Genomic DNA, 25,667 nt, shown 5'->3' on the forward strand with positions numbered 1-25,667 from the left:
CATCAGTGGAAAGAAAACGAACCAAAACGAAGCCTAATAGTGTAAATGGTTAAGCTTCAATTTACTTTGATTCATTTTTGAACAATTCGACTGCAGTTTTTTTCGACGCATCATTTAAGATTGCAAAAAGCTCGCGTCATTTTGTGTAAAACAGCAAAAGCATCTTCACAATTCGCGGAACCTCTCTTGATTTGTTGAAACTTCACCTTAGTTCACGGAATAAGCTCTTGAAGCTTAAGAAATTTCGCCTTAGTTTTCAGAGCTTATGTTAAGTTTTTGAAACTTTGCTGAAGTATTTTTAACTTTGCGGAAATGTTTGAAACTGCGTTGAAAATTTTGAACATTAGCTGAAAATTTAGCTGGAATTTTTGAAACTTCACTGAAGTTTTCTGAGCGTATCTCAAGTTCTTCAAATTCCACTGAAGCTAAGCTGAAGATATATGTACTATGCTGAAATTTCTAACCCTCTCTGACATTTTTGAAACTTTGCTGAAGTTTTTGGAACTTTGCTGAAATTTTTGGAACTTTGCTGAAGTATTTGAAACTTCGCTGAATGTTTTGAAATTTTGTAGAATGCTTATGAAGTTTTTGCACATTATCTCAATTTCTTCATAGTTCGCTGAAGTTCTTGGACCTTCACTGAATTTCTTGGTGCTTAGCGTAACATATTTAAACTTAGGTGTAGGTATATAAACTATCCTGAAATTACCAACGATTCTCAAGGAGATATTCCAACCCTCTCTGACATTTTTGAAACTTTGCTGCAATTTATGGAACTTTACTGACGAAAAATCCCAACTCCTCCATATTAGTAGCAATAGGAAAAAGCTTAGCAAACTACCCCAACTAACCTTAAACCAGACCACAATAGAAGCAAGACAGACTCTGAAAATCCTTGGAGTTTACCTTGACCGGACTCTCAGCTTTAGACACCACGCAGACGTTGTTCGGAAAATCACCGAGCGGCGGCTACAGGTCATTAGGACGATTGGGACAAGAATTGCACATAGAACACCCATCATGCAAATAGTTAACGGCTGGCTTCTGCCCAAAATCTTCTACGGTGCAGGTTTTTTCAGCAGAGGTGGCGATATCATAACCAAAAAGCTACGTCCGTTGTACAACAAGGCTTTCCGATCAGCTTCCGGAGTTTTTATCACTAGTCCCATATCCGCTATAATGGCCGAGTGTGGTCAGCTCCCCTTCGAACATTATATAACAGTCTGCGTGGTGACTAAGGCTATTCGATGGTTAAGTCTGAAAGGTAGTCAAGAAGCCCCCTTAGTAACAAGAGCAAACGATCTGTGCAACTCCCTTACCAAACTAAATCTCCCTCCAGTTGCAGTGTTACCCAAAACCAAAAACAGACCTTGGAACCAACCACCTCCTAAGATAGATCTCTCTCTTCTCCGAAAAGTAAAAGCAGGTGATCCCCCGTTAAAAATACAACAACACTTTAACAATCTCCGTTCAGAAAAATACAATAATTACTTCCACATCTACACCGACGGTTCCGTTTCTAATGGAAAGGTTGGCTATGGTATCACTAGCGCATTAACCAGTATAAGTTCCTCCCTCCCTACATCTTGTTCCATCTTCGGTGCCGAAGCTTATGCCCTCATGAAAGCTTCCAACTTGAACCCTCCACAGTCTGAGAATCCAACTGTCATCTTTAGCGATTCAGCAAGCTGTCTCCGCGAAATGGACTCCAGTTCCATGAAACATCCTTGGCTCATGTCAGCAGAAACATCCTCCATACCCTAGTAGCACGCTTGTCACATATCGGTTGTAGAAACTTCTTTATGACTTATTTCAGTCATAAACAAGTTGCTGCAACTTTTATTAACGGAAGTGTGCTTCTCGGGTAGCTAATCACGTCTCCTTCTGTTGGGTCCCAGGTCACTCTGGTATCCGAGGCAATGAGGAGGCGGACCGATTGGCTGGTGCTGGTCGAGAAATGAATCCCGAAACAGTTGATGTTCCTTCTATGGACGTTGTCAAATGGATAAAGAACCAAATAAGGGAAAGCTGGGATCTTGAATGGCTCAATAACCGAGGTTTCGCCCTAAGAAGAATCAAACAGCCTACATCTCGTTGGCCAGATAATAAAAACCCCAAAGACCGCCGTATTCTTTCCAGACTTAGAATTGGTGCTACCTGTCTTACCCATAGCTACCGAATTACCAAAGAGGAACCTCCAAACTGCATCACATGCGGTGTCCCACTGTCCATCCCCCACCTTTTGTTAGATTGTAGAGCCTACAGTACCGAACGTTTGACTTATAATCTAGATACAACCATAGAGGAAGTTTTATCACCACCCACTGAACAGAAGCTGCTGGAGTTCTTGAAAGCAACCGGGTTGTATCACCAAATTTAATTGAAGCAAACAGGGACGAATGACCGTTTACGGTTAAAGTCCCATTAAAACAAAGACAAGACAAGCAACCTGTATCTGTATCCTGTATTTAAACATTAAAGAGGAAGCAGCTTATAAAAAAGGCAGACTTGAGAACAGTGTCTCATTCTTTTCGTCCGAGAACGGAGATTTCCCGAGCATCGGAGCGATCGGTGTTTAGCTTCTGGTCAGCGAGTGATTGGTAGGTGTGCGTGCTTTCGTCCAGTTCCTGTTCGTTCAATCACTGTTTTCTGTGATGATCGATTCATCTTCCATAAAGCTGGGTTCAGACTAGGCAAGTCAAATGATCAACTCAGTTGAATTCAATTGGCTTGAAAAGTTGAGCCTGGTTCAACTTTTTTCAATTCAAGTGAGTTGATCAAGTCAGTTGAGTGGCATGGTTTACACGTTCAATTCGCGTTCAAGTTAGTTGAATTCAACTGACTTGATCAATTGACTTGCCCTGTCTAAACCCAGCTTAAGTTCCATCTAGTGGACACTTATAAAAGAGTTGAAATTTACTGTTTCCCTGCTCATCGGAGACTTGTGTTCGGCAGTTTTGCCGTGGTCCTTCGAAAGAGAGAGGTTTACTTCGCTGGTGGCTGTAGTGATTACAGCTGTTTGCACCTCAACGACTGGTGGCTGAAGCGAGAAGCGCTATCGGCGACCCATCGTTCCTACGCTGTCCGCTGTGGTGTGCGCAGCCAACGGTGCATCGTTCCTTCACTGGTCGCTGTGGGGTGCACAGCTGTCAGTGGCTCATCGTCCCACTACTGGTGGCTGTGAAGTGCACAGCTGTCGGTGGCTCGATCACGAGTTGTGTCATGGTCCTTCGTTCGAGAGAGGCATTCTTTCGCTGGTGGCTGTAGCGTGTACAACCAACGGTGACTCTTCGATACCTACGCTGGTAGGTCTTCGTCTGTGCTTTTGAGGTAAGTGCAACGAATCTACCCCATGAGAAATTGAATATTTAACAAGTTCCAAAAACTACGTAAAAGTTTCAAGAACTTCGGAGAAGTTCAGAAAACATGTAAGTAGTCAAAGTTCTCCAAAATAGCTCGGATAACTAAAGTGCACAGTGGGCCTGCAATGAAATCTAGCAGGGAAAAAAACTAATAACGCTCGGGGATTGCATTCAATTGCGTTGGCGCCCAAATATCTCAAATTTAATTCAAATTCAAATATCTGAAATACATCTCAATATACTTGTAAGATATTTTAAGGAATTATAGGTTATTTCGTGGGCATTTTTTAAATCATGTTTTTTTTTCAAATTTCATGTGATATTTATTTTACAGTCCTCTAAAAATCTAGCAATAGTATTTCTCTGCAACACATTGATCAGTGCCGATCGACGAAAAATAATAAAAGTATTGTTTTGAACGATTGTTCAAAACGTAATACTGGAACCGTGACTTTCAGACAAATTTTACAAGACTTTGCACATCTCAGTTATTTAAAACTGGACAGCTTTGACGGCTTAAGCAACTATTCATAAAATGTTACGTTCTAAAAATTTTCCCAAGGCAAAAAAAACTCTATCTAGTGAAATAAAAAAGTTTGTATTGTTGCGACATCTTTGTGGCTTTATCCACCAAATTTCAGCCCTAGCTATTCCAAGAAACTTTACCGTTATTATTTTTTCTAGCTCGATTTTATTCCTGGCCCACTGTGAGGTGAGGGTCCAAGAAATTCGGCATACTTCCAAAAATTTCTGTACACTTTCAAGAACGTCAGCAAAATTTAAAAAAAAATCAGTGATGTTCCAAACACTTCAGCAAAAGTTCCAAGAACTTGAGATAAGCTACGAGTAATTCGGACAAACTTCGAGTACTTCAGAGAAATTAAGAGATCTTCGGAAAAATTCCAAGAGCTTCTGAGAAGTTCAAGTATTTTATTAAGCTCAGAGAAAAGTTAAAAATAAAATCAGTTTAATTTATATATCTTCAGAAAAATACCCGCTTTTCTTCGTTTTGGAACAGCGTCTGAAAATCCTCACGGGTTGGAGAGCGCAGATATTTATCACCAAAGATTTTATCAACTTTCTGGCAGAATTCCTGTTGACATTTTCGCGCAGTAGAGTCTCCTTTATAAACATACTTGTCGATAGCATCTGAAGGAGATCCGTACACCAATTGTTGGATTACTGCCGTATATTTGTGTAGGTTTGTCAATCCCCACTTTCTGGTTGCATCCAGCTTCTGTATAGAGTATTTGTTCTGCTCCAATGGTTTTGAAATATGCACCGAAAACCTGTTTATGTTTGGTCGGATTCCACGATGAAATCCTCCAGGTTTTACTTCTGATTCTGCAGTCACCGTTGAATGTACATGAGGCAGTATCACCAACTTGGTTCGAACATTGAAGGAGGGGGTAATCGAATTTACATGGGAATCGTAAAATTATTGTGTTTCGACGCCACTAAGAGAGGGACATTATCTGCGAATACCAGTTCATTTAAATCGTCCAACAAAAACATTAATTTTAAACAAATTTGCAAAATGTCTTAGTCCGTGAGAAATCGACGATCAAAGACATTGTTTGCATTTGGCTCATTGACCCTTTTCAAAATTCAAAGTAATCTAGTAGCAACATGTTGCGTTATCATAATAGACACCCATTAAGCAAAGCACCTTTGAACATGACATTATAACAAATAATTCGTTAGTATAAAAATTCTATTAAAATGACACTAAAAGCAGTCATAAACGACAGCGATTCACACTGATTGGATTAAAATCATCATGAAATCCCACCCCGCTAGAATATAAAACATCTTCATCGGAAACTACCCATCTGCAGCTGGGTCTTTGAAACCGGGTTTCAAATTCCATTTCACTGCGGAAAATCGTTCCACTGCACTTCTCAATCCATACCTACAGATGAAGAAGACCGAAGACTGCATAAATCCAACCTCACATCTGACAGCTACATCGACGGCGGTGCCGTTGATTATTGCTGTATTAATATTATAATAAATCATTTCATTCCTATCCATTCGAAAGTCTGTCTGCTGCCATGCAACTGCTTGAAAGCTGACAGAAATAACAATACTGCTCAATAGCGAAGAGTAAATCGAATCCGCGCGCAATCTTCCATATACACTGTACTCTGCATCTGCCAGGATTCGAGCGCTCAAGCTGAGCTCCACTGCACTCTCCCGCCCATTTTCGCTATCATCTTCATCGTCGTTATTCTGCCAATAAGCTGTCGAAAGCTGCGGTAGCTGGTGGCTGCTACGGGCACAGGTTGGGTGGTGGGAAAATTCGATTTGTTCATATCGCATAAAAGAGTTTAATTTCCCAGCTGAATTAGGATGACGGGTGTTCCGAAACGCGACGATGGCGACACATGGTGCGACGACACACACACATTCCGACGAAGGTAATTTCCGATACACAGTCAGTCGGAGGAGCTGGGGAAATGGGAGCAAATTGACATTTCACGATTGGCAGCATCATCGTTTGGCTGCTAGGAGAACAGGGATTACGGGGGTGATGGTCTGTAATCGAATCCTAACAGTTGCGCAAATTATTTGGAAGAATCTGTTGATCAAATATTATTCCAGAGCAAAACAATCGAAAGTTGTGGGTGGTTTCCATTCTAGCACGATCTTATGCTCTGTTCTGTTGGTTCGTGACAAGAATATGCTTTGAAATGTGTCGGTTTGCAGCAAAGTTTTCTCCGTCTGTATAAAATGAGGATGCTACTATTTGAGCTGCAAAACTTGAAGTATTTGGATTTTGATGCAAAATTTATTTTTATAGTATGTCAAATTTGGACAATATTGAGGGACCAACAAACTATGCCCTATTCAAAACTGTCTATCACTCTGCGCTTTATCCTAAATTTCACAAATTATTTATTTTGGATTTAATTAAATAGTTGTTTAAACGTTGGTCTTTTTTTCGTTTCAAGACATTTATTCCCGCCCCTCTCGACCTATTTGAGAGGAAATATTTTTGACATCAGCCTTATTTTTAATTTTTAAAATTAGAATTTGGCTATTTTGAAATTAATAATTGTTAAATTTGGAGAATTTGTCAAATATGCAATATATGGAGGGTATGATACATGACGGATTTGGAATTTGAAATCAATGAATTTTAAATATGGATGATTCGGAATTTAGAATTGTAAAATTGAGTTTAGAATTTGGAGTTTAAATTTCAAACGTTATCAACTTTTTCAGGCTGGACCGCGACCACTAGAGCTTCGATTTGTAAAACGACAACTTCAATAAACGAATTATTTTCTCATCTATCTTTTCTTACCTAAACCTCACCCATGTTCATGTTTTTTCTTCTCCCAGGAAATTGCGACAGACGTCGAGTCGGAAGGTCTACTCCAGGAAGAAGCCAGCATCATACATCACGTGCTAACGCAATTATCGCGATACCAAGTAAGTGTCAGATTGCATTCTACCACCACCACCATCCAGAGGGTGCAAGATAATCGACAGGAAAAAGTTTAAAATGGGTTTTCAATTTTGCTGTTTTTATTTTCTATTCCATAGGAAGATCGACAGATGAACGCGAGTCAAAAGTGGAAATTGCCCCCCAACGGACAACCCATTTGCCTATTCAGTGGAAACACTCACTCAACAAAGACTGTTATACGACCGGACGATGATAGTGAGTATCATTTAAATTACTATGCTTTTCATTTGAACAAAAAAAAATTCCAACGTTTTGCCATTAATAGCTAACCATTTGAATTTCTGCATTGACATTTAAGTTTTAAAATGTTTTCCTTGTTTAGATTGTTTGCTGTAACTCAATTTAATGATTCGTGAATTCCTTATTCTTAATATTCAAGTGCGGAATTAAGATGATAAGATCATTAGATTTACAGATTTTTTGATCAACTAGCTTCTTTTATTTTAAGGACCGTTTGCATTTATTTGTTTTTTAAATGCATTGTCAGCAATTTTTTCTGATTAACATATTTTGTTTTGTTTTTAAGAATGATTTGTTGTGTTGAATATTTTACTTTTAAATACTCTAATACTCTTCCGATTTTATTCTATATCGATAATCTTTTGCTCTTTAAATTTTAATTGAGCTAGGGGAAATGTTTGCTTCGGCAATACCTTAACCTATTATCGTCAGGGGGTAAACAACGTCCTTGAGGGCTCAATTTTAGTATGTGGATACATTGTGTTTGAGAGCATCCATTGGCCAAATTTGAGTGCTTTAGGACTTTGTTTACCCCCTGACGATAATAGTTTAAGGAATTGCCGAAGCCAACATTTCCCCTGTATAAGTTGTTGCATTTCTAATTCTCAAATAGTCTAGCATTGATATCTTTGCTTGATTTCTCTTTCACATGGGACAGAAATGCTTGTACGGGTTGTGCTGTACTCTCTGCTCATTGCAAGGAAATAGCACAGCGAAAATGATTCAATTACATCAATTTAAACTGCATTACGCTGACTACCGAACAGGTGCACATTTAGTGCACTTTATAAAATCGCGATGAACCAATGTTCTGAAGACTACCTATTACTTCTATCAGCTTCTTATCTCGAATGGCTTATAATGAACATTAGTTGCAGGGGACGATGGTAGCCACAAAATAATGAAAACAGTGCTTTCAGTGCAGCAGAAACCATGTCGACGAAAGGTCCACACTTCAGCATTTCCATACCCATATTGCTCCTGTTCATTTTGTTCAATTGGTGCATTCCGAACCACCTTTGATCGAATTTATTATTTCAACAAAAACACTACTGTTCTGATTGTGGATAAGTCAGAATGTTGTTATCTATTGAAAATTCAAGTTCTGATAGGCTTGAACTCACCACAGCTTCTGATAACCAGCAGGAGTCTTCTACATTGAGTGATATTGAACGTGCATTGTGGAATATTTTTAACCCTGGGCGGTTTCATGGTATGTCAAGTTTAAGCTCGCAGATATAAAGATCATGAAACATCAAAAATCGCCCTGCATTTCAGAACTTTTGCGGGATATTATCTCGAATTAAAGCGATTATTTAACGAGCGAACAGGCATTCAACGCAAAGTTAACTAACAGAACTCCGCTTTAATGCTATTCACTGATGTAGCGGTCCAACCCTTGTTCGTTCGCATCCCAGATGAAGAATTTATGATCAACCAGACGACGACGACGACGACGAGATTTGCATCGATTGCCGCTTAGGTTTTCTACTGTCGTCCTTTTCAGGAACGCTCATCGACATGCATTTGAGTGCCCTTTACCGAATGTTTAACCGTTCCTATCGACCGTCAACGTCCACTGTGTTATCTTCTCACATATCCTTTCGATTTGCTCACCTGGATCTACATCCTGACCACTGTTCTCCTAGTTCTACTTATACTTTGGACCATTCAGCCCAAACCGTCCAACCTCTCACGAGTAACCCTGGAACTCATTCAAATCATCTCCGAACCAAGCTACCACCTATCGACAACATGGCCCGAATCAACAGCACTTGCAAGCAGTGCTGATAAAACTCATTTCTTCTACACTCAACACTCAACTTAGCTGAAACTGAAGACAACCTTAGCAGATAGACTAACTACCAGCATGAAGTTGAAGTTTGACATAACAAAATTCTCTTGATCAAAGCACGTCTGCGTGTCGAAGTCAACATTAAAATATAATAATAATGATTTCGATACTCAGAGGTTGCTTTGTTTTTTTTTTTTCTTAATTCGTGACTTGATTTGTTTTTTCTTAATTCGTGACTGGATGTTCATTATCGCCTCTGTTGTTGTCAATATTATTATTCGTCTTCATCTTGGTGGGGATGATTTTGAGGTTCAAATGAAAAAAGATTACGTTCGTTTTACACAAATTTAGTGCTGAAGAACGTGTCGAGTTGGTTTTACACATATATTAATGGCAATAATTGCTGTTAGGGAAAGTTAGATCAATAATTGTGTGCGTCACTGTAGAATAAGGAATTTGATAATGAGTGACCACGAACGCACGACCGTCCTTGTGTATGTAGCCGAGAGCAATAAGCTATCAGTGATACGCTCTTACAGCATCACCAATAGGTAGTTCTTTTAGTTACCCACCGACCGCCGACGGCACCGATCGACCGTGTGATCACGTCGAGTATTAATAAATTTACAGTCCATTCGCGTTGAGTAATAAGTGCGTTTTCAAAATATAGTTCTTCTTGATCGTATCACCGGGTTTATTAAGTGTTTAGTCCGAACAAGTGACTCGCGGGTGCGCACGGATTGTGCAAACGGGGAAATACCCAACAATTGCCTTATGCTGAATTGATGATAACCTCGAGGTTCTAGGCTTTGATGATAATATCGAGGTTCAGGTTTCCAAAATTAATTTGTTTATTTTCCTTTTAAGAATCGTTTCTGATTTTGATAATTTTGGGTTGGATAAAAAACACTGTTGAATGTCTACAAACGCGTATTTGTTCATTTTGCTCGTACGCAATGCCTTGTTTAGACTACAGAGTTATAACACGTTATAGCGCTATTTTGATAGTGGTTTGCTATAACGGTTGTCAAATAATTGCAACACAGAAACCACTATCAAGATAGCGCTATAACATGTTTTAACTCTGTAGTCTGAACGTACTATAACAGCGTCGATTTTCAAAACAAACGCAATTCATCTACACTGGGTTAAAAGCTGGAGGGGGACATGCTGTCTAATCAGCCTACTGATGATTTTTGTATGAAATTGGTTCCAAACGTAAACAAACCATGTAGATTTCTTATGGCTTGTTTACGTTTGGAACCTGTTATACGAGGTAGGCGACAATTGTTCGTATTTGACAGCCACATCCCACCCCTGGTTAAAAGACACTGCTTGCAACCACTTCATTTCATGGACTCCATTTACCACTTCCAGCTCGGAGCTTCAAATGGTATAAAGCTCGAGTTCCATTAGTAGAAGTGCTTCTACGTTTTATGAAGTCTTCAACAATCTCCAACGTATCCATTTCCTCTTCGACAGTGAGCCTTTTCGAAAGTCTCGCCTGGAAACGCTGCCAATTTCGGCCGGGAGTGTTTTGTGGATACTCATGCTTTTGAATCTTTTTATGGGTTCTTTAGTGTAACTGTTGTTAATTATTGTTGATGTTTGGCATAGTTGAGTGAAGCAGAGAGTGCTCTTAATTTTAAATCTAAATTATTGATGAATCTACGCGAAACTGCACCAGTGTATGCGACACCTAGGTTTGAAATCCAAAACCACAAAAGTGATGATGTACTGAAAAATATTCCATACGATTTGACAGCTAGCAAAACGTCATTATCATTTTCACATCATTTCCATCTGCTGGCCGACCGTAACGTAGATTTATCAATTGTACGCTGCTTGTTGTTCGCCACTCTCTGTTATTGTGTGTGTGTGTGTGTGTATGTGTGTGCTGTGGTCCTCACCCATAAACCAACGAAAACGGGAAAGTGAAAAGATTGACTGTAATATACTTCGATGTGGGATCAGTTAAATGCTTTATGAGTGCCTTTCGGATAGCAGTATATACATACACTCCAGTGTAAGACGTGGACGAAGAGTTACTGACGAGATTTTTTACATACTTCGGTAATTGTTAGGAGAGTACACGGCCGATAAGAGTGACTCAAAATTGAGCAAAATCCTACTCAAAATATCGAAAAGAGTGTGAGTAAAATTTTCCTCGCTTTTCTTCAAAAAATAACTCCAATGTGAGGTAAATCGATGAAAATTTTACTCAGTTTACGAATGTACAAATGCACGCCAAATGACGAATCGATCAAACTTCACCTTCTCATAATTCCATAAAACTTTGCCAAATTGTTCATTATTGACTTCTCGCCGCAAGATCTCACTAATCCAACGTTGCTAGTGTAGCCATGCTAAATCGATTTGTTTATTATTTCAACCACGAAATCAGCTGTCAGCGGCTTGACAGTGGTTTGACTTTTATTTTCAACCAGTAAAACGCATGCATTAGTGAAACTGCTCACTAATACCAACAATCAATACGAAACTAACGATTTTAAATTGGCTCACTACTTGACTAGCCTATTGGTCCCAAGCAAATCGACTAACGTACCCCATTATAGTATAAATTCCAGTACTACACTATGTTTGTTTTGATTCGCTATGAAAGTTTGACAGGAATGAGGGGTTAGTGGATTTTCCTATGTTTCGAGGGGTGCATCGATTAGCTTGGGACCGAAGAGATTATTATTATTATTTAGCTTTATTTAGGAGGCTTTCAGCCTTAGGCTGGTTCGCCTCCAAAGCGGGACCGAAGAGAGTACCAGAGCTGAGCCAAACAGTTGAGCACGTTTCTTCGGGACCTTCTATTCTTAGAGTTACCTCTATGCTAATACTAACGATGGTAGAGAACTCTATTGGCAATAAACCAAATTTGTGCTGAAATTCGGGCATTTTCGCTCAACCCATTTTTTTTTAAACGGCGTATTCGATAAATCATAGCACGTAAACAGCTTATCGAAATGACGTCTATAACAAAGTTGTTCGAAATTGGATTGTTTTTTTTTCAGAAAAAAAACCCACTGTAAAAATAATCACAATTTTTTGACAAGAAGTGCAACTTAGGTTTATTGAAAGTTTATGAAAAATTGAGTAAAATTTTATAACTGTTCGCAAAATGTTTATAATTTGTTCATCAGAAATGATTCAGCAGGTGGCAAAGGGAACATTTTCCACCATAAAAAATCCTGAAGGGCGCAAAAATTTGCTTGAATTTTCAAGAGATTTTTTACTTAACGGCGAGATTGAACATAAATTCTGGCAACCATGACACATTTCTGCTCGATAATCGTTTGATCGATATTGTTGAAAATACAGGAATGTTTGAGGTTGATTATTGAACTGTCACTAAGATCATGAACAACTACCAACGAACCGTCAAAATACTTTAAATTTGGCCTCTCGCGGCTAGCTTGAAAAACGATGATGAAGATTTCAAAATTTTACACGGCAAGGGGTGGTAGAGAAGTTTTGGAACACTTATATTTTTTGAATAAAGCAAATCAATTTTAGTAGTGGTGGATAAGAAGACGAAATCTACCTATTAGAACCACGTCCATCACATTTTTTTTATAATTTCAAATTTTTAATATAATATGTCAATTGTAAAGCCCTGTAGAATCATCGAATAATTAAAAAAAAAGCTTTGGTTGAGAAATAGAAGCATTTAAAAATATCAATCCCATACCTCACCGTGTAAAATTTTTAAATCCGCATCATCAAGCCATTTTTCAAGATGGCCGCAAGAGGCCAAGTTTTAATGGCCTATACCTGAGCAAACTTCAGGAAACTGCAGCGAACTTTAGGAAAGTTCTGAAATATTAAAGACGTTTTGCGAAGTTCAGCGCAGTTTTGTAAATTTCAAAGATTTTTGAATTTTAGGAAGGTATTGCGAACTTCAGAAAAGTTCTACGAGCTTAAGGAAAACTACGAGCTCCAATGAAGTGCTGCGAGCTCACCACTACAAAAAAATAATAACGTATTAATTTTTTATAGAAATATTGGAAAAAGGTACCAAAAATCTAAACAAATCCCATTTTTTCTCAAATTATGTAAAGAAAATTTACGTGCAATAACTTTGTTTGTAAGTCATAATTGCATATAATTGAACTCAAAAAACCATAAAAGATCGACCATTCGGTTTTGATGAGGGTCCAATTTATTTTCATGATGAGAACAAATATGTTTACAAATAAATTTACTTGAAAAATCTAAGGTAAAAACTGATGTTCTTGGATTTTTGATAATGCTTCCCAAATAAAAAAAAATTAAAGCGTGCCGAAAAAAATAATTATTTTCGGGGTGGTAAACTTCCCCTTAAAAAGATTCTGAGATTTTTAAGGAGCTGCTTCAAACCTTGGGAACGTTCTGTATTTTTTTGGCAACTAACTTCAGTAAAATTCTGTAAACATTTGAGCTAAAGTGAATTTCATTCAAAGAACTTCAGTATATTTTTGGGAACTTCAAGGAAATTCTGCAAACACATGTTAGTTTTACAAACTCCAAGAAAGTTCTACGGACTTCAATGAAGATCTCCAAACTCTAGGTAACTTTTATTAACTTCAATTAAGTTCTGCGAACCCCAGGACATTCTTGCAAACTCCAGAGAAACAGAGAAGTTAAAAACCTTCAGAGAAGTTCATTGAACTTCAGGGAAGCTCTTCAAACTTCAGGATAATTCTGTAAACTTTAAAGACGTGCTCCGAACTTCAGGGAAGTTTTTCAAACTTTAAGAAAAGGACTGCAATCTTCAACAAACTTCAGGAAAATTCTAAAAACTTCAAGGACATTTTGCGAGCTTCAGGGAAGTTTAAGGTCCTCCTGATAAGCTCTACCAACTTTAAGAGAATTCTGTGAACTCTAGCAAAATTATATGAACTTCAATGTAGCTCTGCTAACTCCAGGAAAGTTCTACAAAAATGTGAAAAGTTCTGCAAACGCCAGGAAATTTCTGCTAATTTTAAGGACGATCAGCAAAGCGCTGGGAAAATTTAATAACATTAGGAAAGAATTTCAGGAAAAAATCGCCAAATTCAGCGACTGCAATTTTCGAAGATTTGAAAGAGTTTGAAGAACTTCAGCGAAGTTCTATGAAATCCAGGAAATAAGATGAACAGGGATTTGAATTTGAATGTATCTTCCATGAGCTGTCTTGTCGGGCCGTCCGTAGGTGGAAAAACTCCACTCCATGTCAGAGAAAACATTTGTTGCGATATCTCTTTCTCTTTTACGCTACTGTTATGGAATATGATGAGAGCATCTTAAAAATGATAGAGCTGGGAGGGGGTCACAAAAACAAGAGTTCGCCGCATGAAAAAATATCCTGAGTACGTTTCTGCTAAGACTGGATTTTCATTTCGATTAAATCCAAGATTAGATTATAGGCGAACGTGGAGACTGAGCTGGCGATGTGTTTATACGATTTGAGGTGTATGTGGATTGGGGACTTTGACAATTAGTGGACGAAATGGCTCTTCGACGATTTTCTATGATGATCCTTACGAATTCTTTACTTTTAACCAGTGACGATACTCGCACTGTTGATCGAGCATTTTCGGTCAGTTAGACCGTTATCAAATAATGGAATTCACAGAAGCAGTTCAATATTTTTCGCGATTGCATAAAGATATGAAGATCTGGAACCCACCAAAAAATTAATAGATTGACGAAAGTAGACCAGTCGAATGTTTCATCCAATTGCAAGAGAACACTTAAGGCAACATGTTAATGAATATGAAAAAAAACGATAAAGTCCTTGAACAAAAAATGTATTTATTTTTGTATCAAACCGTGCTTTGCTTTTTGAAACACATTATAATCCACCAGCCAGAAAAGATAGATTTTTTTCGTTTTTGGTTATATCTCCTCAACCGAAAGTGCTATCAGGACAAAACTCAACAGGATTCTGTGCCAGTCAAATACAAGCGAAATGGCATCGACTGCATACAAATCGATTCAGTCATCAGAGCTTCTCCAAACCAAGGAGGCCTTGGTCTGTTTTTTGCGGGAAATTTTGAGACCATTTCTAGACCAACAATTGAAATGGCCTTAACTCCATTTTGTAAACAAACCTTGTAGGGCCATTTTCTCGCGAACCGAAGTCCGCAAAGGTAAACCAACATAATGAACAGGTAGGGGAAATTCTCCTCTACCCGATTGTGGTTTAGGTTTACGAATGAAGGCTTCGGTTCGCGAGAAAATGGCCTTACAAGGTTTGTTTACAAAATGGAGTTAAGGACATTTCAATTGTGGGTCTTGATTTACTTTCTAAAAACCAATATTCAACCACAATCCATCGATCCATGCAACTTTTTCATCATGGCTTCATTCAAAAGTACAGCACTTCCACAGCAAAAATCGTATTTCTCAAGGCCTACATTGCAATTCTCATCAATAGCTCCAGGTTGGTACAAACCTCCTTGGGTCACTGACGTGGCGTAGAATTGCACCAACTGCTCCAGCGGTTTACGAGGCATCGAGAGAATTTACTTATCCTTGGGAGGGGCAATATTTCCAGGCGTGATTTCCGGTATTCCTTGCAAGAGAAACGTGCTTTGGCGTTCGTGGGATCCTCACAGATATTTATGCACGTGATGTCCAAAAGACCGCAGCTTCAGTAGTAGCACGCTCAGTTCGTTTCGAATACCCAGGAGTTTAAGGTTTTGTGATAAAAAATTGTACTTAGTTGAGAATTAGTTAAGTCGTTTCATCGGGTTGCAGGTGTTGCGATTTGGGTTAGGATTTTGAGTCCAGAATAACAGCTAGGATTGGAAATCGTTGCCGTGATCAGAGATTGATATGAAGCAGTTAGAATGATGATACCAATGGTGAATATTGTGATGATGCAGCGGATGATAGGAGGCGAGCGTGGTCGACTGCTGATCATGATTTGTAACAATTCCAGGGTTAACCATTTAGTCAAGCTTCAGTATTAAGTTTACATCAGATGTCACTGCTGTTCTTTTTGGCGACATCTATTGAAAATTACTCATAAACTATATTCTGTGAGTTGTTAACAGAGGACAGTGCTGTCAACATACCTAGGAATCCCTTTCACAGACTACAAAATAGTGTATCTGACGCTTCAAAGGTACCTCTACTTATGCATTTAGCTTCACATTCAAAGTCTCTTTTGTTTGATGAGCCCCACCCCAATCAAAGATAAGGCAAGGACTCCTGTTAGCGGAGGAACATAGTAAGCATTTTTTGTGTTAAGTGCGCTAAAACGGAGGGACTTCGGTTGTGCATAAATAAGGGTCCGAAAATTTTGTTAGTCCCAGGTACTCTATTTTGAAATCTGTGAGAGAGAAATCACACCTCGTGTCATCAAAAAACATGGAATGATGAAAGAATTTCCTCTCTCAAATTTGGATTGGATCAACCAACGTTGGTGGCGTTTCAACTGCTGGGAGTCTGTACTGGCAATTTAAACGGGCAATGCAGAGGAACAATACGGTATCCAATAGCGAGTTGACTTATCAACGTTATGGCTCCAGTTGTACTGCGAAAGCAAAGGAAACGAAGAACGATTCAAATGATATATGTGATCTAGATACCAGCTTAATGGAATATGACATAATTTTGAGCATTTTCTTTATCATAATGGCGCAAAGATTTAATTCGAAAGCCTTTTAGAAAAATCATCAACAATTTTCACAACAAAGAAAAAAATCTAAAAAATGTTGCATTTAGATCCATTAACATTACATCACAAATATAACTATAACTGCTACTACGCATTAATGCACTTCGTCGTTCAGCTACTGTGTTTTCTCAGTACAACTGGAGCCATGTCGTTCACAAGTCAACTTGCTGGTATTGCCGTATTACTCCTTTGCATAGTCCGTATCAATTGCCAGCACGAGCTTCCAGCAGCTGAAACGCCACCAGGTTTGGTTAAATTTATCATCCAAACCCTATCCTGCTTCTGTGCCAACGCATCCAATATGGTTATTTTCACGAACGAATCGGAGTTTCGGCCAAACTCTTGGCCAAACCAGCTTTTGCAAGATTTGAACACACCTCGACTACTGATAACTGACGATGGTCTGCTCTATCGACAGCTATTGGGCGTTGACTGTGCAATAGTTTTCTCTCTGGCAAGCCTCCAGGTTTGTGGAATTTCTTATTTAATATTCCATTAAATAAATTTCAGCTTTATTCCAAATTGTCGATTTCAGCCTCATTACGGTGCGTTCTTTCGAATAAAAGTTATTATCGTGATCAATGAGCATGAATATAGTCAAAAATTCACCGGCAAACCTATCGCAAATGTGGAAGCCATTTTGATTATTTACAACAACGAGGGATATCGATCCTTGTTCTTTCGCCTGCCGGATGGCGAGTTGATGATCAACCAAACGTCTCAAGATGCTCACGACAATTTACACGATTTATATCCATTATCATTGGAAATCTTCTATTTTCCTGCAAGGGAAGATCATTCCATGCAGGAGTTTTGGAAAACAATTGCACATCGACACAATTTCACATACAGCAAACCTCGGGGACTCGAAAGGGTCATAATCATTAACAAAATCTTAAAAGGATTCATGAGTATGTATCGCATCGCATATGACGATTGTTTCATCGTGCCACAAGACCGGCCACGACCACTGGAATATCTCCTCATCGATCCATTCGATTTTCCCACCTGGATCTGCATCCTTATAACAGTTCTGATCGTTGTATTCCTACGTTGGACGATTGATCCGAAATCATCTGACCTTTCGAGAACAATTCTGGAACTGATACAAATCATGATCAACAGTCCCCACGATCGACCACGCGCGCCGCCCATCAACCGCTTCATCATCACAATATTTACCATCGGGATCATCATTCTAACGGCTTCGTATCAATCGCTAATCACGGCCATGATTTCCAAACCAAGCTATTATTCTGGACTCGACAACCTAGCCGAAATCAACAAAACCTGTAACCCTATGAGGAGACTAAACTCAGTCACATCGCAGTATGGTTTTCTTCACGAAACCTCAAGTTCCTGGGAAGTTGAATCCAGCTGGGCATGCTACTATGGAAACTGCGTTTTTCTGGATCTCGTGTACAGCAAGATCTGTGATGGTCGCGGATATGCACTTTTCTCTTGCAAGGAATACCGGAAATCACGTCTGGAAATATTGCCTCTTCCACTGTTAAGTATTCTCTCCGTGCCTCGTAGATCTCTGGACGATTTGGTGCAATTCTACGCCACGTCGTTCTTAGAAGGTGGTCTGTACCAAATTGTTGGCACGAATACAATGTTGGGCGGATCCAAGGATTTCTCCGGAAGAAAAGTTTTCACGGTCCAAGACCTGGACCTGGTGTGGAGAAATGTGTTCCACGGATGGGCCTTAAGCAGTGTGATCTTTGTTGTGGAACTGGTGTACTTTCGTGTGAAGCGATGCTGGAGCGAACGATCACGGATGAATCATAGATCAAGGAATGTTGGTGGATGGGTTTGGTGTTCGATCTTATGTTTTAGAAAGTGAATGGCCACCAAATTCAAGTATCCGTTGGGTATTCGTTCTAAGGCCTCGGAAAAACTGCTTGTACACTGAATTTTTTGTAAGAGACACATGAGGAGGAAGTAGGCTCAGCCTGCAGACCTGGAGAACCTCAAATGTACGCCCAACACACTTAGCAGTTATTACCGACTTCGGTATTTTGTTTCCGAACTTCTACTGCAAGAAATTTGCATTAATCTAAGGCAAAGGTCAGTCTTAAGATGTCGGTTTATGATTCAACATTTCAAATGTTCGAGAGATTTACATAGAAGATTCTAGATTTTCAAGTATCCAGATTTGAAACCAAATATCAAGGTTGGGTTGTGTCTTGAAGGATTTTTTAGGATTCAGGATCAAAATTAAAAAATCGGGGAAAATTCTTAGATGAATTCCTAAGTTCTAGGTAAAATTTCAAGGATGTTTTGAAATCTTGAATGTGATTCATATTTTATGGTAAATTGGAGGTGAATTCCATGGGAATTCACAACAGATTTTCAAGGGAATCTTGATGAATGTGGGCGTCTTAGTTGAATACCTGTTTAAAGAGAGATCGAGAGAAATATTAGTATTTTCCATTTCATTCCACTACCTTATTTGCTTATCCTTGACAGATACGCGTATTTCGTCTATAATGTGCAGACTTCTTCAGTGTATTGTACTATTACTGGACTGGTCGACCGTCGTTCTACCCCGCAACCGAATATTGGCCTTATAGTTGGCGCCCATCTCTTCCTCTTAGTATCTCTATAAACTAACTTTAATCCCACCAAAACCCGTTATTAATACATCCTACATTTAAATAAATGTGCAGCCCATAATGTTGCTTTCACGAACAAATCAAGATACGTTTTACTAAAAGTAGACATCGCATTGCGAATTGCAGTTCACTTCACGGAAAATCTTAAAAGTAAACTCGATGCTGGTTGCTCTTCAATTCATTCCGCACAATGTTCCGACGGCGTTCTGTGCTGTTATTACTACTGTCAATCCTCCATCCGACAGCGCCGTCAAACTTGATCGATTTCATTTTGGAAACGAAATCATGGTTCTGTGAAGACTCGAACAAGGTTCTTGTATTTCCAAGCGAATCAACCATCTACGACCCGCTTACGAGGGATCTCATTGCAAAGTTGAATGCTTCACGACTCGTGTCGAATGACTACAACACAATATATAGACATTACAGGAGATTCGATTGTGCCATCATATTTGGGGACGTTCTCCAAAGGGTAAGTAAAGCCTTGCGTTTAAAGCTGGGTCAGAATTCAATTGTAATCAGAAAAAAATTCGCATTAGAATCCAGAAGTGATCAACTTTCACACCAGTCTCATTTTCGTCATCGAAAGTGCAGAGTTCTCCATACCTAGGAGCAAACATGTGGAACTCCGAATGCATTTCGATATCGTTTACATAATCTTCAACCAAACAGATCATCGATCGCTATTCTATCGATTTCCGGACAACGAGATCATGATCAACAAAACCATCGGCGATTATGAAACGGATCTCCAGGATCTTCATCGGATGAAACTGTTCTTCTACTACTACCCCAATGACATCAACAACTTCGTGCCTAAACATCTATTGGCAGCTATTGTTCAGAGGCATAACATAACTGAAGTATTCGACGCTGGCTTTCCCTACCTGGAATTCAACACCAAAACGGCAATAACTTACTTCAGTTACCATCGCGTTTCGTTTGGGGATTGTTTCATGGTTCCTATCACTGGTCGCCGCCCATTGATATATGTTTTAATCGATCCATTCGATTACGCATCTTGGATTTGCTTTATAGTCTTGATATTTACCGTCCTAATCATCTTAAAGATCATCAGCCATTCGTGGCTGATTCTGGAATTGATCCGGATCGTCATTAACACTCTCCACTGGAAGCCACAAAACCCCTTGGAACGTAGTGTCATCACCATCTTCGTAGTCGGAGCGTTCATTCTAACTACCTCCTATCAATCGCTGATCACGGCTACGATCTCCAAACCGAGCTTCTACCCACCACTTGATACATTGGATCGAATCGTCACCAGCTGCCGTCCCAATCTGTATCACCAGAGTCAAATACGGCATAATTTTGGCGTGGACAACATGTGGGACTTGTTTTCCAAATCTACGTGCTTTTACGGGGAGTGTAAAAATATTGTATTCTTCAACGAAACATGCCAACTATTCCAAACTGCAATGGACGGTTTGGATTGTTCTTTGTTCCGGCAATCAAAATTCCGGTCCTTGCCGAAACCATTGTTGGCTATAGTAATGGATGGACGAAAGTCAATGCAAAAGTTAGTACAGTTCTACATCGGCGCATTCGTCCAAGGAGGGTTGTACCATTTCATCGAATTGGAAGAAGCAGAAGTGGACCACTCACGCCAGAGTGATGATGGTGCGAAGGTTCTCACTGCTAAGGATCTTCGTTTGGTGTGGATAATTATGCTGCAGGGGTGGATCCTAAGCTCGGTGGTTTTGATGCTGGAAATAATTTACTTTTATAGCAAGCAACGCAACAGAAAGAGTCGTAAATTCGACTATTGATATTCATAAATTGGTTGGTCTTATAAACTTGTGAGTCTTTATTGTGATTCAAATGAAAGAATTTCCCATGATGTGCAAATTCATACAACCTGATCCAATCGAATCACTCGACTAGACCGGCATAGCTTGAATCGATAGAACCCGATTTCGCCAACAAACGCCACTCCGCACAGGATCCAGCCATGTACCATGATTCGCCATACCAGATCAAGATCCCCGACCACCAGCGTTCGCACCAGTTCCTCATCAGCAGCTTCACCTGAATAATCGGGAGATCCATCCACAAAATTATACAGGCCTCCTTCGGCGAACGCATCCGCGTAAAATTGCACCAGCTTCGTCACCGAGTTCCAGGGTGAATTCACGGCTCCTAGAATCGGTAGCAATAGGACTTCTACGCGAGACTTGCGATAGTTATGGCAGTTTTTGGTCGATTTCTCCAGGTATTCACACATGGTCCTGAACACTTGGAAAACGTAGCAGGTCACTTGGAAGCAGTTTGGCTCTAGGTACTTCTCAAGAACCGCTGCTTCGTCCAGCCTTTGAAAAATGTACTGCGTTCTGCTGAATTGGACCCGCGGATCTACCCGACAGGAACCGTTTATTTGATCGAGAGTGTCCAGAGCTGGGTAGAAGCTTGGTCGGGTGATTGCTGCCGTAATCAGTGATTGATAGGATGTTATCAGGATTAGGTTCCCAGTGACGAAAATCGTTATAATTTGGCGTTCAAATGCTGTGGATGGTTCATCGTACGGACCGGACAGCACCGTTCGAACCATTTCCAAGATCAATCGGGCCAGTGTCGAGGAACGATCTCCTGTGACCCAGAAAAGCAACAGCACAAGACATATGGTTAGCAGGATGCAGATCCATCCAGAAATGTCGAAGGGATCGATCAATATCAACTCTAGCGGACGTTGACGACCAATGGGAACCATGAAACACTCGGCGTGTCGCACCCGGTGTAGACTGAACACGTCGATGGGAAGCCGGAGAAGGATTTCAAAATTTGATATCATCATCGGCCGTCGCACGGTCAGATTATGGCGATCGGCAACCGTTTTCCAGAAGTGGGTCACGGCGGATTTCGATTCTTCAATTGGACAGTAGTAGAACAGAACTTCCAGCTTGTGCAGATCACGTTCGTCCAGTTCGCTTCGCCGAATACTTGTTACCGGAGGATTGCCCCTTGATGGCGAAAACTCTACGTTCATAGAATCAAAATAGAAATCATTTTCAATCCCAGATGATTCCAGTTGCATGGTTCCTGAATTTTCTGAGACGATAATTAATTTTCTTCGATATTTTAAGGATTGAAAGTTCTGCGGAAAAGTAAAATACGTCAATTTTCCACAAACCAGAAATGCTTACTTCAAATAGTTACAATGTCACGTTTATCCACGAAGAAAATCCCACAATCAACCGGTAGTCGCTTGTCGTCAATGAGGTGCAAGTCGTTGATCAGGAAATAAGGTTCTCCAACGGAAGCGATTAACCGATAGGGAAAATTGTAATACGACTTCATATCCTGCTGAAACACAAACAACATCCTAGTATCATTTCCGCAAAAATCTAACTTTGCGTCCAAAATGAGTTGGAGCAAACCCAACGGGGGTTCCTCTTCCAGTGGCACTTGCGTGGAGGCCAAACATCTGGTACAAGCCAAAATCGAAAAAGCAATTGTTTTCAACCACATGACTCGAACAGGACTGTTGGTCAAAGAATCGTTTGCTGTGTAAAAAGTGCACTATCAGCTCGTGCATCAAATGGATGTTCGGCATTAAATGAGTATTTCATTAGTCCTATGCACTTACAAATGATGAAACTTATGGGAAAGTGCACATCAAAAAGCCATTAATCTAGATGGTGCAAGGCTCTGTTTAGCAGGGCAAAAACTGTTATCTACATTCTTAAATATAAGTTCAATTAAAATACTGTTATTTTAAAATAATGGGAACAAATCAACGCGAATAAAAACTTAGTAATTAAATCAACCAACTAAAATTGACTTCTGTTATCTCACAAATGGTCATTTTAAATTTTGACCAACTGTATTGAATCTATTGATGGTTGATAGTTTACCATTGATCAATTTAGAACTCAATCACTGGATAGGTTTCAATCGAAAATTTATCAATTGTAAATTGGTCAATTGTAAATTGGTAAATTGTAAATTGGTCAATTGTAAATTGGTCAATTGTAAATTGGTCAATTGTAAATTGGTCAATTGTAAATTGGTCAATTGTAAATTGGTCAATTGTAAATTGGTCAATTGTAAATTGGTCAATTGTAAATTGGTCAATTGTAAATTGGTCAATTGTAAATTGGTCAATTGTAAATTGGTCAATTGTAAATTGGTCAATTGTAAATTGGTCAATTGTAAATTGGTCAATTGTAAATTGGTCAATTGTAAATTGGTCAATTGTTAATTGGTCAATTGTAAATTGGTCAATTGTAAATTGGTCAATTGTAAATTGGTCAATTGTAAATTCGTCAATTGTAAATTGGTCAATTGTAAATTGGTCAATTGTAAATTGGTCAATTGTAAATTGGTCAATTGTAAATTGGTCAATTGTCAATTGGTCAATTGTAAATTGGTCAATTGTAAATTGGTCAATTGTAAATTGGTCAACTGTAAATTGGTCAATTGTAAATTGGTCAATTGTTAATTGGTCAATTGTAAATTGGTCAATTGTAAATTGGTCAATTGTAAATTGGTCAATTGTAATTTGGTCAATTGTAAATTGGTCGATTGTAAATTGGTCAATTGTAAATTGGTCAATTGTAAATTGGTCAATTGTAAATTGGTCAATTGTAAATTGGTCAATTGTAAATTCGTCAATTGTAAATTGGTCAATTGTAAATTTGTCAATTGTAAATTGGTCAATTGTAAATTGGTCAATTGTAAATTGGTCAATTGTAAATTGGTCAATTGTAAATTGGTCAATTGTAAATTGGTCAATTGCAAATCGATCAATTGTCAATTGGTCAATTGTAAATTGGTCAATTGTAAATTGGTCAATTGTAAATTGATCAATTGTAAATTGGTCAATTGTAAATTGGTCAATTGTAAATTGGTCAATTGTAAATTGGTCAATTGTTAATTGGTCAATTGTAAATTGGTCAATTGTAAATTGGTCAATTGTAAATTGGTCAATTGTAAATTGGTCAATTGTAAATTGGTCAATTGTAAATTGGTCAATTGTAAATTGGTCAATTGTAAATTGGTCAATTGTAAATTGGTCAATTGTAAATTGGTCAATTGTAAATTGGTCAATTGTAAATTGGTCAATTGTAAATTGGTCAATTGTAAATTGGTCAATTGTAAATTGGTCAATTGTAAATTGGTCAATTGTAAATTGGTCAATTGTAAATTGGTCAATTGTAAATTGGTCAATTGTAAATTGGTCAATTGTAAATTGGTCAATTGTAAATTGGTCAATTGTAAATTGGTCAATTGTAAATTGGTCAATTGTAAATTGGTCAATTGTAAATTGGTCAATTGTAAATCGGTCAATTGTCAATTGGTCAATTGTAAATTGGTAAATTGTTAATTGGAAAATTGTAAATTGATCAATTGTAAATTGGTCAATTGTTAATTGGTCAATTGTAAATTGGTCAATTGTAAATTGGTAAATTTTATATTGGTCAATTGTCAATTGGTCAATTGTAAATTGGTCAATTGTAAATTGGTCAATTGTAAATTGGTCAATTGTAAATTGGTCAATTGTAAATTGGTCAATTGTAAATTAGTCAATTGTAAATTGGTCAATTGTAAATTGGTCAATTGTTAATCGGTCAATTGTCAATTGGTCAATTGTTAATCGGTCAATTGTCAATTGGTCAATTGTAAATTGGTAAATTATTAATTGGTAAATTGTAAATTGATCAATTGTAAATTGGTCAATTGTAAATTGGTCAATTGTAAATTGGTCAATTGTAAATTGGTCAATTGTAAATTGGTCAATTGTAAATTGGTCAATTGTAAATTGGTCAATTGTAAATTGGTCAATTGTAAATTGGTCAATTGTAAATTGGTCAATTGTAAATTGGTCAATTGTAAATTGGTCAATTGTAAATTGGTCAATTGTAAATTGGTCAATTGTAAATTGGTCAATTGTAAATTGGTCAATTGTAAATTGGTCAATTGTAAATTGGTCAATTGTCAATTGGTCAATTGTAAATTGATCAATTGTAAATTGGTCAATTGTAAATTGGTCAATTGTAAATTGGTCAATTGTAAATTGGTCAATTGTAAATTGGTCAATTGTAAATTGGTCAATTGTAAATTGGTCAATTGTAAATTGGTCAATTGTAAATTGGTCAATTGTAAATTGGTCAATTGTAAATTGGTCAATTGTAAATTGGTCAATTGTGAATCGGTCAATTGTCAATTGGTCAATTGTAAATTGGTAAATTGTTAATTGGAAAATTGTAAATTGATCAATTGTAAATTGGTCAATTGTTAATTGGTCAATTGTTAATTGGTCAATTGTAAATTGGTCAATTGTAAATTGGTAAATTTTATATTGGTCAATTGTCAATTGGTCAATTGTAAATAAGTCAATTGTAAATTGGTCAATTGTAAATTGGTCAATTGTAAATTGGTCAATTGTAAATTGGTCAATTGTTAATCGGTCAATTGTCAATTGGTCAATTGTAAATTGGTAAATTGTTAATTGGTAAATTGTAAATTGATCAATTGTAAATTGGTCAATTGTTAATTGGTCAAT

At 38.2% G+C, this 25,667-nt stretch overlaps 1 protein-coding gene across 4 annotated transcripts in view; it reads left to right on the top strand.

Annotated features, from left to right (window-relative positions):
- Positions 1-25,667, top strand: part of Epac (Exchange protein directly activated by cAMP) — a 541,224-nt gene that overhangs the window by 485,978 nt on the left and 29,579 nt on the right. For all 4 annotated transcript variants that reach the window (XM_065217278.1, XM_065217279.1, XM_065217281.1 and 1 more), the window contains 2 exons: positions 6,711-6,800; positions 6,915-7,032. In XM_065217278.1, the coding sequence (XP_065073350.1) occupies positions 6,711-6,800; positions 6,915-7,032 (208 nt within the window). The remainder of the gene's footprint in view (positions 1-6,710; positions 6,801-6,914; positions 7,033-25,667) is intronic.

The sequence above is a fragment of the Ochlerotatus camptorhynchus genome, unplaced genomic scaffold (genome assembly GCF_037179485.1).
Source record: "Ochlerotatus camptorhynchus isolate MF236.1 unplaced genomic scaffold, CSIRO-AGI_Acam_v1.1 ptg000071l, whole genome shotgun sequence".
Classification (NCBI taxonomy): domain Eukaryota; kingdom Metazoa; phylum Arthropoda; class Insecta; order Diptera; family Culicidae; genus Ochlerotatus; species Ochlerotatus camptorhynchus.